The sequence below is a fragment of the Phyllobates terribilis genome, unplaced genomic scaffold (genome assembly GCF_046119375.1).
Source record: "Phyllobates terribilis strain yellow unplaced genomic scaffold, ASM4611937v1 Scaffold_260__1_contigs__length_2691941, whole genome shotgun sequence".
Classification (NCBI taxonomy): domain Eukaryota; kingdom Metazoa; phylum Chordata; class Amphibia; order Anura; family Dendrobatidae; genus Phyllobates; species Phyllobates terribilis.
This window is the reverse complement of record NW_027363020.1, coordinates 1,055,971-1,073,191: the sequence shown is the minus strand read 5'-3', so window position 1 is coordinate 1,073,191 and position 17,221 is coordinate 1,055,971. Positions and strand designations below refer to the sequence as shown.

The following is a 17,221-nucleotide window of genomic DNA, read 5'->3' as shown; positions in this document are numbered from 1 at the left end:
GCACTGACACTCGGCTCACGCTCCCAGCAGAGCAGGAGCCCACACTCATTAGCATTTCTGATGCCATAAGCTAGTGGGACCCCGGCATAAACCTTCAGGGCAGAAAACATCTCCAATGCACAGCCTTTTTGGGTCCGAGAACAACATGGTCTGATCGAACCAACTCCATGGCCTGCAATAGTACTAAAGACTTACCTTCTGAGACATTTACTTTATATTGAAAGTATGTGCCATAAATAACAACTAGTTGCTGGATCAATTTATAGAGCTCCCACTCGTGAGGAAAATAGAGGTACCATTCTAATTGGTTTGCTGACCAGAAAGTAAGAGACCATGCATTCAGCTCTATACATTGTAGTATACAGTACAGACCAAAAGTTTGGACACACCTTCTCATTTAAAGATTTTTCTGTATTTTCATGACTATGAAAATTGTACATTCACACTGAAGGCATCAAAACTATGAATTAACACATGTGGAATTATATACTTAACAAAAAAGTGTGAAACAACTGAAAATATGTCTTATATTCTAGGTTCTTCAAAGTAGCCACCTTTTGCTTTGATGACTGCTTTGCACACTCTTGACATTCTCTTGATGAGCTTCAAGAGGTAGTCACCGGAAATGGTCTTCCAACAATCTTGAAGGAGTTCCCAGAGATGCTTAGCACTTGTTGGTCCTTTTGCCTTCACTCTGCAGTCCAGCTCACCCCAAACCATCTCGATTGGGTTCAGGTCTGGTGAATGTGGAGGCCAGGTCATCTGGCGTAGCACCCCATCACTCTCCTTCTTGGTCAAATAGCCCTTACACAGCCTGGAGATGTGTTTGGGGTCATTGTCCTGTTGATGCCTTCAGTGTGAATGGACAATTTTCATAGTCATGAAAATACAGAAAAATCTTTCAATGAGAAGGTGTGTCCAAACTTTTTGTCTGTACTGTGTGTAGGACACTGAAACAGTCGAGTGTTTCCCTTCTCCCATCATCTACAATGCATATAAGGGCCATTCACGCATGTGACATTTCTTCATCTGATCTACTCCTTTCTGTGCTACAGGAATCAGGATTCGCACATTCTGCCACAATACGGCTCCCCCAGAAATGACCCCACAGCACACCATAATTACCTTCCCTTTCAGTGCTATGCCTCGCTGGTCTTCTCCATGACATATAAAATACATATGACCAAGCACATGGTTGAGGGCACACTGAAGGGTATCCTGGGCCACAGATTATGCACTTTTGATCTAGAGCAAGAATTTTTTTTTTTAATTAGCCAATGGCCTTGTTGGATAGGTCATCAAATTTGTTGTGACCGAACAACCCCCTTAACTAATAAATGTTTTGCTGCAATTGTCACGATTTTCTTGACCAAAACAAAATGAATGTACTTTTTGTTTTTCATTTTGCTATATACTTGTGTTTATTCTCCCTTTTTTTTCCTTGTTCATTCGGTCAGATGGAGCCGTGCAGTTGACCAGGCCATACTACAATTATCAACTGGTTCAGCACTACTATGCTGAGCGTCGGAAAAAGTTGGAGCATTTGTCTAGGTAGTGAAAATGTTGCTCTGTTTTCTGTAATACGGACTTCAGTTCCCTACCACTTTTTCTAGTCAGTTTGTCAGAAATCCCTATTGGAGCTCATTCAGACGTCCATAAAAACTGTCTGAGATGGAACTGCAATGCACATTCTGGCCAATGCTCTCCAGACTCGAGAGTGACCGGCTCATAGAAATACATGAAGCTGTCACGCTTGGGTCTGGAGACCCGCAGCCAGTCTGTGCATTAGCGTCTGTGCTTAGACGTCTGAATAAGCCCTTTGCTGATGGTGGTTTTTTTTTTTTTTCCCTTGACACAAAATTGAAAAATCTAAAGGAAAGAGTCTTGCTCCTTTTATTGGATTTATTCCCCAAAAATTGCATGCTAGGTAACACATTCATCCTTCTCCATCACCCCATTTCTGCCGCATGAAAGTGCACACATTTTAGTTGGAGCAGAGAGCTTTTGGTGTAAATGCCATCATTGGGACCGGATTGGATTAGGTTCTTCTGTATAGATCAGAGGCTGTTAATTGCTGTCCGACCTACATGTTACTTTGTGCTGCTGGAAAGCCACAATTACAAGGTTCTAGAAGCGCTGGAGTGTCCAGGTCTGACCGTATATAAATGACTCTGGGCTGAATACTTATTGACAACATCCAAATCTGAGACTGTTAAGGGGGAGAAAAAAAGTAACATTTAATTAAATATAAGAAAACATTTTAAATTTGTAAATGTATATGGCCATGATAACAGATGAATAAAACTTCTCAGACATTTTCGGAAGGCAGAGATTACAAAATTAAAAAATTGTTCTGAAGGCCAAACGTGACCCTTGCCTTTAAGGAGTTATACAAACTGATTAATAATATTGCGCAACATTTTTTTTATTGCTTTTAGGGGTATAAAGGTAACACTTTTTATGTTTCCTATGTTACAGAGGTAAATGGAATTCTACCTTGATGATCGATAACCTGATTTCTCGGCTTGGAGAAAGAGTTGAGCATTTATGGAAGAGAGACGGTGGCTCAGGCAAATATCCACCTGCTACCTTGCATGTAAGAAAAACCAATAAGGCAATCTTATGTTTATGCCATAACTGTTTAGTACTGTTCCAATCACTTCAAACCCATTTAACTATACATCACAGGCCAAGTTCTTTCTCTTCCAAAGTGTTAATGCTAATTGGGTGCTGAAGTGGAACTTACAACTGAACCTCATTGAAATGCATGTTCAGTGTAAAACAGCATGGAAAGTATCTGATCTGTTTCTGCTGTGGACTCTTCATTATGATCAGTAAAGGTTCTGGTGTGTGGTCCTCTTTAAGCGTTTGAAAACATTTTCATACCATCTTTTTATCGATTACTTCAATAAATTCTTGGATGTTAGAAGCTGGAACATTTTTCCATTGCAGTTTTAGACCTTTATACTTTATCCGGTAGCTTTAACAAAAGTTATTGGATATATCGCTACTATTTCAAATGTCTGCCTCTGAAGTTGATGTAAAGTTCCTAATGCTTAGCGGGCAACAGAAGGTTGTCCAGCAACTCAATGAAATAACTTTTATTCCTCATCCATCTCCGCCGGTCATCGATCCACCAAGGCTGATGCTGCAGTGGAGTGCTATTGAGCCCCTAATCCGTAGAGGTTCCTGAAGGGTTTAGCCTGTGGACTTCCAAAAAAAATTGGAAGGATGAGTATTATAACCCACCCTCCCCCAAATCGCACTGTTGCCTACTGAATTGCTCCTCCAAACCTCTGCCTTAGGGGCTTCCTCCTGGGTTTGTTTGGGGATTGTCTCCTTTTTATTTCCTAATTTTCAAAATCTAATTTGTAGTGCTATATCATAAAACTATTTTATCTCGCTCTCCCTGCTCGGGATAATCTGAGGCTTGACTTTTTGTTGTCAATGGGCACTTTTCACGCTGTTTGTGGGACGGTCACTTTTTTTTTTTACTGGCTTTCAGTCCTGGGCTTCTCCTTTGCCTCCATCTGATCTTCCTGTTCGTCTACACCTCCTTTCTACAGCTCCAGCCACCTTTCTGCTGCCAACATAATTTTGGGACGCAGTTCTGTGATTTTACGGCTCTTGAACCTCTCCCTGGTACTTTTAGGCGTCGTCCTGGTCCTATTTAATTTTTTTCTATGTGCCATGTCCTTTTCCAAGGGAGAACTTATTTTAGGAAGCTTTCCCCCTGTTGCACTGGTCACCTATTTTGTTTGTTTGCTCTGTGACAAATGTTTATCATGTGGTCAGTGAGGCTGCCTTAACGCTTCGCCTACTCACAACCCCTTAGATTCCCCTAAAGAACTGAGCAGCATGTGCCAGATCTTTGACTTTGGCTCAAAGTAACCTGGCCACCCTCTCCCAGTCCACAGTTGATTTCTCTAGATCGCTTGCTAGCCCAACTTGCGTGTCAATGTTTTCTTTCCTAAGTCGAGTAATTCTGCCCTGTCTCACATAGAAATTGAGGCGCATACTTCCCTATGCACAGATGCTTTCACAAGACATAGGATTTCTTCCCACACATCCTCTGGCATTCCTCGGACAGTGCCACCGCGGATGAGATTGCGTCTGCCCCTGCCCAGTCTGATTCTCCAGGGGTTACCTCTGAGTGATTCTGAGTCTGAGCAGAATACTAAGCTAGCCTCTGCATTGCATGACCTTTGCTGGGCAATGAGGGCCACCCTCGAAGTCAAGTAAGTAGTGTCCTCCTCTCCTTCCCAAAAAGTAGTTTCCTTCCGTCAAGTCCGGCAACCATTCTCTTTTCCAACCATGAAGACTTGGTGATGCTCTTACCAAAGAATGGCAGTACGGACTGACTCGTGCCTTCCTCTAGGAGGTTTGAGGTAATTTTCTCCTTGCAGAGTAATTAGTTGTCAAATTTTCTATACCTCCCTCTGTTGAAGCCCAGGTAGCTAGTGTCTAGAGCCACTACCTTGCTCTTCTCTCATTCAGTATCCCTCAGATAAAAGTTCAGGACTCTAAAAAGTGGCAGCAAGTTGATGTCATGCTTCTGTGGCGTGTCTCGTATTTACAAAAGGTGTGATTTCTTGTGGCAATAACCTCCATTGATAGCGTGCCTGAGCACACTTCCCTTTCCTGCGGGGCTCTCTTATTTTGTTCCCTATCAGGACAAGCTGTTCTTGTTCTCTGTGCTACATTGTTTTCCAAAAGTTGATCAAGTCATTCCCCATTAATGATAACATTGTTCTCCCCTCCTTGTGCCTATCCTCCTGCTGGTCCCTGTGAGTGTTTTCCCTCTGTCTAGATATGGTCAGAGCCATTAGGGCCTATCTTTCTTATGGAAATCTTCCAGAGATCCAATTCTCTTTTTGTGATCCCTGATGGGTCACACTAGGCTGGTCAACCTCCAAGACAACCATTCCCATATTGATCAGTTTCACTATTATGCAAGCTAACAAGACCAAGGGTAAATCTCCACTGTTCAAGATTACTGCTGATTCCACAAGGTTGGTCGGAGCCTCCTGGGCAGTCTGGTTGGCTGCTATCTGGCCTCTGTCCACACTTTTTGTAAAATTTTACAAGATTTACACTATGGCTTCTGCCAACTTGTGATATATGGTGCTGCAGTCTGGTATGCGGTTTGTTATTTGTTGTTTTTCCCCAACCATTGGGCGTTCTCTGGGATGCTCACGGTCCTGTAACTCGCAATTATAGAATTGTGAAAATTGCATTTTTCTTACTGTAAAATCCCTTTCTCATTGAATATACTGGGTCACATTGCTGTTGTCTTCCCATTTTTCAGTACTTTATATGGTATGTTGAACATCTTTTTTGATTTTTTTTCTTATTCTTTCAATATAGTAGTATGAAAAATTTAAAAAAAAAGTAAAGCTGAAACTTACAAATGTTCAATTTCTTCATAATAGTCCTATGCTACTTTTTATCTCCCTAAAGCATCTCTCTCAACTAGTTTTAACCGGACAGCCCCTTTATCACTTATTTGCAGTATGGGTGATGACTTGCTAATCGGTTGGTGTCTGGGTGTTGGGACCCACACCAACGTGGAACTTTCATTCCCAAAGAGGAACATTTATCCCCGATTAGAAATGGAGCATCATATCGGATGGCTGCCCCTATAATCATGCACAGAAAATATGATAGTCATACAACTTAACTCGGAAGAAGAATGATATACGATATGGTATTATTTACCCCTTCACAACATCTGCCATATATGTACGGCACTTTGGGTAGTGCATTCCCGCAAACTGCTGTTCATGTACGCCGCTGCGAGGTCCTGTCACTGCGCTGAATCACGATGGCTGCTGTCTCTTACAGCTGACCATCCCTGCACGTTGTCAGTTGTCATTCCAGTAACTTGGGTATCTATGGTTATGATAAATCATATAGTGAGTTAGTTGCTAGTGGTATTATCCATGGATGCACATGAGGTAAGCGACATAGTGAATCTGAAGAACTATACTTAATTTTTAATTGGAGGTATTTGCTAATATTATAACTACTGCTTGATCTTTGAGATGGGAATACCCCTTTTTAACTTTTTTCGTTCTTGCTAACTGATCTTTAACACTGTGTGTTGCAGGCACTTCTAGACGTGTATCTACTAGAAGATACAGATGAAATAAACAAACACACAATTGTATCCTTTTTCCGTTTACCAGATGACCTAAAACAAAAAGGTCTCATGATTTCCACCATATTTGTGATTTATGCCAGACAAAGGCGTATGGTTTAGTGGAAAAGGCCTGGCTTAAAGTGCAACACTGTGGGCCAAAAGTTCACCAATTTCTTTCACAAATTAAGCTAGAGTTCTCTTGTCTAAACCAAAACATATAGTTTTGTGCAAAACATTTATAATTATTTACAAGACTATGTATTGCAAATAACCTTAACCACTTGTATACCAGATGGTCTATTTTTTGTTGGATGTCATGTACTCGTTCTCAGATAAGCCGGATTCTTCCATAGAATCATTTCCCGCAGCTTTTTCCATCCCTTGTGGTCTAATAAAACTTACTCAAGGCTTTTGGCTTCTGGATCACAATGATTATCAGGTATTGTTTTTACTGTTTACTTGTATTTTTAATTATTATAGTACCCTTAAGGTTGTGTAGATATCTGGGCTGGTAATATCATCCTGGTAATTCTACTGAACTCAACCGGTTCAGTAAAAATACCTTTTCACTTTGCTTTATAAAGAAGAAACCCCTTCAGAAATGCTGACATGTAGCTGATCTGGCTCTAATAGAAAACGGGGAATTTAGAGTTTTGTCCTTCCACACAATCCATACCATTTTACTTCAGATACACACTTCATTTACAGGGGTTGTCCACTACCGACAAACCCTTAACTCCATTCCCCCTAGAAATGAAAAGTAATGTATATTAGTCTTCCGCAACGGTTGGCAGTCAAGCGAGATAGGCGCTGCTATTCCTGGCAGGTGACATTGTTGTTTCACATGACTGCCGCAGCAAATCCGCAGCGTATTGACTGCAGCCTTTACTATTTTGTCAGAGCAGACGTCTGCGATTCTTGTCTTGTGTCCACATCAACCTGTCACCCGCTGGGAACTACAGCATCGTCATTGCTCAAGGTGCTGCGGCAATTGAATATACAGTGTGTGTCTATGTATATATAGTCTATAATTGATGTTATGTATGTTAAAGGGTTTGGGACTTTAATATTGATTCACAATCTTTAGGATAGGTCACCAGTTTCCAATCATTGGGGGTGAGACTCTCCACACCCCCACTTATCAGCTCTTCCAGTTGCCAGTGGCAGCCAGACGTACTCAGTTGTGAAGCGGAATTACACAGTCCGACAACTGCACAGTAGTCTCTTCCGTGTACTGTACAGGCGGCAAATGTGTAGTACCAGGTTGTGGCCACTTTACAGTTGATGGCGCTGTGCAGCTCCACAGCTGACACTTAAAGCATCTGATTGGTGGGGGGGAGTTAAATGTCACACCCCCAGCATTCAGATATTGATGACCTATCGTAACGATAATCCGTCACTAGCAAAGTCCCAGACAACTGCTTTTAAGGATTTTATTACTCATTTCTCTGAGCTGCCGGCTTCTGCACATCTTTAAGGTAACCTGTCACCTCCAAAAAAATATGCTATTTATCTGCATATATAGTGGTAATCTGCAGGTAAGTGGCTATGGAATCATGTCTGGAAAGCTTACTGGAGAAAGGGATGAAAAAAAGTTAATTTCCCAGAATTAGGACATGAATTCACATCCTAGGAAGGGGTCCGCATGTGTGGAGGGGACTTAGGAGCTGAGCGTCTTCCACACTTGGCTAATGCTGGCTGTAAGACATAGCTGACATCAGTCTCTAACAGCCGCTGCCGGAGAGAAGTTTCCGTTGCGATGGTTACCAATTTAAACACTGCTGCCAATCTGGTGGGGACCGATTAGTTACTATGACAGCCGGTGGTATGCTGAAGATTCTGTCATTGTCCTCTTAATACCACGATCTCAACTACAGTGGGGAAAAAAAGTATTTAGTCAGCCACCAATTGTGCAAGTTCTCCCACTTAAAAAGATGCGAGAGGCCTGTAATTGTCATCATAGGTAGACCTCAACTATGAGAGACAAAATGAGAAAACAAATCCTGAAAATCACATTGTCTGATTTGGAAAGATTTTTTTTTTAAATTTTGGTGGAAAATAAATATTTGGTCAATAACAAAAGTTCATCTCAATACTTTGTTATATATCCTTTGTTGGCAATGACAGAGGTCAAACGTTTTCTGTAAGTCTTCACAAGGTTGGCACACACTGTTGCTGGTATGTTGGCCCTTTCCTCCATGCAGATCTCCTCTAGAGCAGTGATGTTTTGGGGCTGTCACTGGGCAACACGGACTTTCAACTCCCTCCAAAGATTTTCTATAGAGTTTAGATCTGGAGACTGGCTAGGCCACTCCAGGACCTTTAAAAATGCTTCTTACGAAGAAACTTCTTCTTTGCCCTGGCGGTGTGCTTAGTATCATGGTCATGCTGAAAGACCCAGCCACGTTTCATCTTCAATGCCCTTGCTGATGGAAGGAGGTTTTCACTCAAAATCTCATGATACTTGGCCCCATTCATTCTTTCTTGTACACGGATCAGTCGCCCTGGTCCCTTGGCAGAGAAACAGCCCCAAAGCATGACGTTGCAACCCCCATGCTTCACAGTAGGTATGGTGTTCTTTGGATGCAACTCCACATTCTTTCTCCTCCAAACACGCTGAGTTGTGCTTCTACCAAACAGTTCTACTTTGGTTTCAGATGACCATATGACATTCTCCCAATACTCTTCTGGATCATCCAAATGCTCTCTAGCAAACTTCAGACGGGCCCGGACATGTAATGGCTTATGCAGGGGGACACGTCTGGCACTTCAGGATCTGAGTCCCTGGTGGCGTAGTGTGTTACTGATGGTAGCCTGTAAAGTTGGTCCCAGCTATCTGCAGGTCATTCACTAGGTCCCCCCGTGTGGTTCTGGGATTTTTGCTCACCATTCTGGAGATTATTTTAACCCCACGGGGTGAGATCTTGTGTGGAGCCCCAGATGGAGGGAGAATATCCGTGGTCTTTGTATGTGTTCCATTTTCTGATTATTGCTCCCACAGTTGATTTCTTCACACCAAGCTGCTTGCCTATTGCAGATTCAGTCTTCCCAGCCTGATGCAGGGCTACAATTTTGTTTCTGGTGTCCTTCGCCAGCTCTTTCGTCTTCACCGTAGTGAAGTTTGGAGTGTGACTGTTTGAGGTTATGGACAGGTGTCTTTTATAATGATAACAAGTTCAAACAGGAGCCAGTACTACAGGTAATGAGTGGAGGACAGAGGAGCCTCTTAAAGAAGAAGTTACAGGTCTGTGAGAGCCAGAAATCTTGCTTGTTTGTAATTGACAAATACTTATTTTCCACCAAAATGTGAAAAAAAAAATCTTTCCAAATCAGACAATGTGATTTTCAGGATTTGTTTTGTCATGTTGTCTCTCATAGTTGAGGTCTACCTATGATGTCAATTACAGGCCTCTCATCTTATTAAGTGGGAGAACTTGCACAATTGGTGACTAAATACTTTTTCCCCACTGTATATACTGCATTACTGTATGTGCTATAAACGATCACCGGTTTCACAAAAATGTGAATAAAAAGTTTTTAAAAGTTGAATAAATTAAAATCGCCCCCTTTTCCTCAGTTTAAAAATAAAGGAACAAAAACATTTGTTGTTGCTGCATTCATAAAAGTACAGTCCATTAAAATACGTAACGAATTAACCCATTAACCCATAAAAAAAAAAAGCTAGAATTTCATTTTTTTGGGTCACCTCACCAACCTGGAAAAAAGTAATTAATAAGCAAACCGTGCATTATATGTACACAAAATTGGTTTCAATAAAAATGTCAGGATAGCACACAAGAGTCTAGGAAAATGGCAACACAAAATAATGTTTTGCTTTCTAAGACCACTTAGAGGACCGGTCACCAAATTTTCCATGTTCAACTGGATATAATAATGGTTGCAGAGCAGTATAAAATGTTTGTTTTGTGTTTTTTTCCTCTTTTTTTTTTTTTTTTCTTAAATTTTACCCCTAATGAGTTATCACAGAGATGTCACTGGTGACGTATGGTTCTTACACCTGTATGATGCTGACCAATCCATAAGCCGGCAGCAACATAGCAAACACGCCCCACCATAGCGTAGAGCAGGTTTGTCAGTGAGTAGGATGTAATCCCGTTTATGTCTGCAGTGCGATCAGTGATTAGAAAAGAGCTGACAGAAGGGTTTATGGGACACATTTAAAGGGAACCGGTCACCCCCCCCCCGGTGATATCAGACCTCTACTATGGGCATGCAGGTGATAGAAAAGTAACTCTATACTACCTGTATGGCCCATAGTAGAGGTCTGATGGGAATCTGTCCCCCCCTGGGAGATATCTGACCTCTACTATGGCCATACAGGGTATAGAAAAGTAACTCTATACTACCTGTATGGCCCATAGTAGAGGTCTGATGGGAACCTGTCACACCCCCCCCCCCCCCCCCCCCCCCCCCCGGTGATATCAGACCTCTACTATGGGCATGCAGGTGATAGAAAAGTAACTCTATACTACCTGTATGGCCCATAGTAGAGGTCTGATGGGAACCTGTCACCCCCCCGGTGATATCAGACCTCTACTATGGGCATACAGGTGATAGAAATGTAACTCTATACCTACCTGTATGGCCCATAGTAGAGGTCTGATGGGAACCGGTCACCCCCCCGGTGATATCAGACCTCTACTATGGGCATGCAGGTTATAGAAAAGTAACTCTATACTACCTGTATGGCCCATAGTAGAGGTCTGATGGGAAATCTGGCAACCCCCCCCGGTGATATCAGACCTCTACTATGGGCATGCAGGGTATAGAAAAGTAACTCTATACTACCTGTATGGCCCATAGTAGAGGTCTGATGGGAATCTGTCACCCCCCCGGTGATATCAGACCTCTACTATGGGCATGCAGGTTATAGAAAAGTAACTCCATACTACCTGTATGGCCCATAGTAGAGGTCTGATGGGAATCTGTCACCCCCCCGGTGATATCAGACCTCTACTATGGGCATGCAGGTTATAGAAAAGTAACTCTATACTACCTGTATGGCCCATAGTAGAGGTCTGATTGCAGAGATATGTGTTTTTATAAAAGCACGTTTTCTATCCCCTGTATGGCCATATTAGAGGTCTGCTATCTCCCAGGGGGTGGCAGATTCCCTTTAAACTCCGCTGTACTGCCCCTCCCTGCACACTGCCACTCATGCAGGAGGTTAGGCTAGAAGAGGTACATCGCACACTGAGAAACCTGCTCTAAGCTATGGTGGGGGGTGTTCTTTATATGCTTTGTTGCTGCCTGCTTATGATTGGAGGAAAAGTGCACAACCCCCTGTGGAAACAAGAACACCCCCTTGCACTTAACAATTGTTAACTTGTTAGGTGCAAAATACATTGCTAATATCATCGCAACAGAGCCAAAATGAGAAAAAAACCATATTTATTCCTCACTGCAACCATTGTGTCCAGTTACACATGAAACATGTTCTCAAAGTCTCTAGTTAAATATAGAGAAATTGCTGCATGTTTGGTATCACTGTAATCGGACTGCCGTCAACCGCCAAATGAACACCCTCAAAAAAAATAAAATCCAATAATGGAGGATTGGGATGCATTTTTTTTCCTCCATTTGAACCCACTTGAAGCTTGTTTTACCATTATTCAGTATATTGTGTGGTAAAATGATTGGCACTATTCAAAATTAAAATTTGTCCTGTAAAAAATAAGCCCTCATACATTTTTTGATGGCGAAAGGTAAAAAAAATGACTGCAAAAATAAAAAAATCACCATGCCCTGAAAGGGTTAAGTTTTATTGTAGATTTTTTTCCTTTTTCTTTGCTCTCTTCCATAGGATGGTGCAGGGAGCTGCTAGTCCATACAGTGAGCGTGACTGGAATCACTGTCCCTGCAGTTGACGCTCTGCAGAGCAGCCAGTCAGTCTGCAGAGGGCCATTATTACCACTCATTTTGCAGAGAAATATGTTTTTTGGAGGTGATAGGTTCCCTTTAAGAAAGAATAACAGATCTTTTTTCCACTTCTAGAATTCAGTGGACTGTCTGCTCCATCCTGCCACAAGTAAGGTAATGCCATGGCAGCACAATCTGATTATAGAGACCTTAATGTGCCATGGAGACCACAGACTGGCCCTACGCTATATTCTAGCTATGAAGCCTCCAATATTCAACAGTGCAGAGGTCAAACGTCACATGACTGTATTTTTAGAAAACAGGTAAGTTTTGTTGCCTTTGTCACATGTTAATTTCTAGTTGTCTTTAGACAATTAAAGAATCATGATGAATTGGGGCACAGCGATAGGTTTATGGTATCCACTGGCTGTATATTTAATGACCTATCACAATTTGTAGGCACATTTTTGAGGCCTGGAATCTGCAAAAGCTCCACTCCAGCCGATTGAATGTTGAAGAGCTGCTGAAACATATGTATGAAACATGTCAAGAAATGGGGCTTGTGGAAGATTTGCTGAAGCTTGCCTTCACAGATTCTGAACAAGTAAGAGGCCATAAAGCCAGCATAACCATGACTGTAGAAAGTTTCTTTACTCTGTCTGTCTCGTTCTCGCTATCGCAGCTTTTAGAAGCCCTCTCCCACCCAATCAGCACCCCTGCGACACAAACACGGGCTCCTGATGGCAGTCATGGCAATCTGAGGTCAAATAATGACCTCCGTCTGCCAGCTACAGTGGCCTGTTAGACCATGCAAGAAGGATGGCCTAAAAGTCTTTTGTTTGTGTAACACTGACAGGTGTAATGCATTATCCCAGTGATCAGAGTAATAAAAGGTAAAATCCCATAAAGGAATGAAGTAAAGTAAAAAAAAAAAAAAAAAAAAAATTGAAAAAATATTTTAAATAAGAACAAAAAATTAAAAATAATTCAATAAATATGTATATGTCTGTAAAGAGAAACGAAAAAGTGCTCATTTTGTATTACCACATCCAAAACGACCCGAACTATAAAACTCACTATTTAACCCCTTCAGTGAACACCATAAAATGGCAAACTATGCTTTTTCATCATACCATTGAAAAAAGTGGAACAAAATGCAATAAAAAAGACGTATTTAAATAGCTGGTAACGTCGTCATCTTCTCCCTCAAAAAAAAGACGCCATACAGCTTCATCAGTGGAGAAATAAAAAAAAAAAAAAGCTATAGTCCTCACATGACTGTCAGCAGAAATATACAAACATTATAGTTCTCAAAATATGGGGATGCAAAAACTGTTGTGTTTTTTTTAATAAAAGGGGGGGGGGTTTAGGGCGCAAAAGTGGCCAAACACAAAAAAAGTAATAAACCTGGTGTCTCTGTAATCATGCTGACCCACAGTGAAGGCGTTAAAAATAAAACCAATTCTGTTGATTTGTTCACTTTGCCTCCTAAAGATTTAAGTAAGGCTCAGCTCACATTTATCCTGCTCTCTATGATGAGAGACCAGACCGAGTACAGAGGAACTCTGTTGCATCATCATAGAGGAGAATGGATCCCTCAGGGGTTTCATCTGAATCACATCATTCGGAGATTTAGATGGAAACCCCAATGTAAGTGCTCAACGTAGAGCACAGTATAGATGTGATCCCAAATGTTATGTAAAATGTTCCCAATAAAAGCTTTGATTTAATTCACAAAAAAACAAGTCCCCACTCAGGTCCGTCACCTGTCAGTGGAAATATAGAGGGTTTCCACCTTACTGGTTGCACAAAGGCTCTGGAAAAGTGAAATTGCTCACCGCAAAAGAAATCCAGCAAATTCTGCACTCCCAGATCCAAATGCCCCCCTCCGTCTAAGCTGCACAATGTGCCTAAACCACGTTTAGCGTCCACAAATTTGGCACTTCTGTAGCGTTGAGGGCCCGCTTAAATTACGGGGTACATGTTTCCGGAAGCACAGGTTGGGCATAATGTATGGGCACTACAATGGCAGGTTTGCATTTTTAACTCTGCATCATCCATTAAAATTGTCACTACACCTGTAAATAAATTCCCAATTGGGTGTAATTTCCAAAATAGGGTTACTCGAGGGGGAGGTTCTGCCCTTCTGGTACGTTGGGCTCTGTATGTGGAGTCCACAAACTATTCTACAATAATTTATTCTCAAAGAGTCCTAGCGCTTCCTCCCCCCCGAGTCTCACCATGTGGGTAAGCAGTACTGTATAGCCACATATGAGGTATTGCTTGGTCAGCAGAAATTGTGTGATAAACTTTGGTACCATTTCTACCCATTTTCCCTCGTAAAACAACATTTTTGTGGTATGAATACAGGATAAAAAATATCTTTTTACTGTGTTAGACAGTAGATAGAAAAATATTCAAATTTAAGAGTCCTCAGTGGTTGATGCCTTTTAATTGCTAACTGAAAAGATGGTAACAAATAGCAATCTTTTGAGACTGCTCGGGTGTCTTCGTCAGGTATTATTCTGTGACACATTCTACTATAACTTGTTCACAGAGAGACAAATAATGCTCCTTCCATCCTGAGTCTCGCTGTATGGCTAAGCAGTGCTGTATTGCCACATTCAGAAGAAATTGTGTGGCAAATTTTGGTACCATTTTTACCCATTTTCCTGTGTGAAAATGGAAAATTAAATTATTTTTCTTCACTGCTCAATGGTATAAAATTCTGTGACACACCCGTGGTGTAGGGTGAATTCACTGAAGTGTAGTTTGTAAAATGTGGGTCACTATTGGTAAGGTTCTGCTGTTCTGGCACCTCAGGGGCTCTTCCAGTGGGTCATGGCACCCGTAAATCATAACAGTAAAATCTGTACTACAATATGGTGCTCTTTCCCTTCTGAGCTTTCCACTGTGCCTGAAATGTAGTTCCTGCTACATGTTGGGTATTGGTGCTCTGGGGGAAAAATGGACCTCACAGGTAGTTGTGCAATTTTTCCTATTAATTCTTATAAAAATGGAAAATTTAAGGCTAAAACAACATTATAGTGTTAAAAATGTGATAATTGTTTCTTCACCACCCAATGGTATAAAATGCTGTGAGACACATGTGATGTCCACATGTTAACTGCACCCTTGCATGAATTTATTGAGGGGTGTAGTTTGTAATGTGTGGAAATTTATTGGTGGTGTCTGTTTAACTGGCAATGTAAGGGACACTGCCAATGAAACATGGCACCCTCAAACCATTCCAGCAAATCTGCACTCCTATGGTGCTCCTTCCCTTCTGAGCCTTGCACTCTGCCTTAAAACTAGCTTTCAACCACATATGGGGTATTGGCAAACTCGAAAAATTTATCCAATTTGTTAATCAATTTCTTCAATTTACTCAGTCCAATATTATACAATTCTGTGAGTCACCTGAGGGTTAAAAATGCTCATTTCACCCCTAGATGAATTTCTCAAGTGGTGTAGTTTCCAAAATGGGGTCACTTGTGGGGGGTTTCTCCAATAAATTCCAGTCAAAATGGCACACCAAAATTCAAATATGTCTCCTTTACTTCCGAGCACTGCCTGTAGTTTTCCCCTAAATATGGGTTATCGACGTACTCGGGAGAAATTGCACAACAAATTTTGTTGCCCAATTACTCCTGCTTCTCTTGTGAAAATGAAAAGTTTGGGGCAAAACCAACATATTTGATGGAAAAATGTGATCTTTCATTTTCACGGGTTAGCGTTATAAAATTCTGTGAAGCACTTCTGGGTTCAAGGTGCTCACCAAACCTCTAGAAATATTCATTGAGGTGTGTAATTTCCAAACTTGGGTCACTTGTCAGGGGGATTCCACTGTTTAGGCACATAGGGGCTCTGCAAACACGACATGGAGTTAACTATCTATTGAAGGCAATTTTGTAGTCAAATGGTGCTCTATCCCTTCCAAGCCCTGCCGTGCGCCCAAATAGTAGTTTTCCTCCACATATGGAGTATCTGTGTACTTGGGAGAAATTGCAACAAATTTTGGGGTACATTCTTTCCTTTTTCTCGATTTAAATGAAACATTTGGGACCACAGCAACATTTTTGTGGGAAAAATGTAAAATTGTATTTATTTCTTCCATATTGCTTTAATTCCGGCGAAGCACCTAAAGAGTTAATAAACTTCTTGAATGTGGCTTTGAAGACTTTGAGGGGTGCAGTTTTTAAAAGGTGTTACTTTTGGGTATTTTCTGTCACATAGGCACCTCAAAGTCACTTAATTTACAAAACCAACATTTTTTATTTTGTTGGAAAAATGAAAAATTGCTGATAAACTTTTAACAATTGTAACGTAACAAAAAAATTGTTTTAAAAAAAAAAGTTGCTTATGTAAAGTAGACATGTGGCAAATATTAGTTTATTTATTTTTAGTGGTATGACCATCTTTTTTTAAAGGCATAAAAATGAAAAGTTTGACTTTTTTTTTAATTTGTCAAATTTCCAATCTTTTCATAAACACAAAGCATATTGACCTAAATTTATCACTAATATGTGTCATAATTACTGAGATATGATGTCGCATTCCAGAATTATTGCCACACATCGGTCAGAATTGAAAAATGTTGCCTGGTCAGGAAGGGGACACCATGACTTTTTGAGGGTTTCCAATATAAATGCCCCTCAGTCACTTCAAAAATAGATTTTGTAAATGTCTATAAAAAATTGCTGCTTAACTTTTAAGCCTTCTAACAGCCAAGCAAAATAAAGAAATGTTGGAAAAATTATGTTAACGTCTTAAATGCTTAACTATTTTTTTGTGACCTAGCTATCTGGCTCCATGACAGTAAATTCTGAGTTTCAAAATTTCTAATTTTCCAAATTCTAAATCGTGCTGCTCTCAGATTACATAGCAAAAATTTGGTGACAGATTCTTTAACCCCCCGAGGGTGGTCGGCTCATTAATGACCAGGCCAGTTTTTACAATTCTGACCACTGTCACTTTATGAGGTAATAACTCTGGAACGCTTCAACGGATCCCCCTGATTCTGAGAATGTTTTTTCATGACATATTGTACTTCATGATTGTGGTAAAATTTCTTCAGTATGACTTGCATTTATTTGTAAAAAAAAAAGACATTTTCAAACTTTGAATTTTCATGCCCTTAAATCAGAGCGATATGTAGCACAATATAGTTAATAAATAACATTTCCCACGTTTCTACTT

The 17,221-nt window shown here is 40.9% G+C and overlaps 1 protein-coding gene across 1 annotated transcript in view; it reads left to right on the top strand.

The window, feature by feature from the left end:
- LOC141219301 (protein ELYS-like) overlaps positions 1-17,221 on the top strand; it is a 112,548-nt gene that overhangs the window by 46,217 nt on the left and 49,110 nt on the right. The window contains exons 17-22 of the mRNA XM_073666069.1: positions 1,458-1,551; positions 2,479-2,596; positions 6,110-6,166; positions 6,435-6,581; positions 12,158-12,345; positions 12,482-12,626. Of these exons, the coding sequence (XP_073522170.1) occupies positions 1,458-1,551; positions 2,479-2,596; positions 6,110-6,166; positions 6,435-6,581; positions 12,158-12,345; positions 12,482-12,626 (749 nt within the window). The remainder of the gene's footprint in view (positions 1-1,457; positions 1,552-2,478; positions 2,597-6,109; positions 6,167-6,434; positions 6,582-12,157; positions 12,346-12,481; positions 12,627-17,221) is intronic.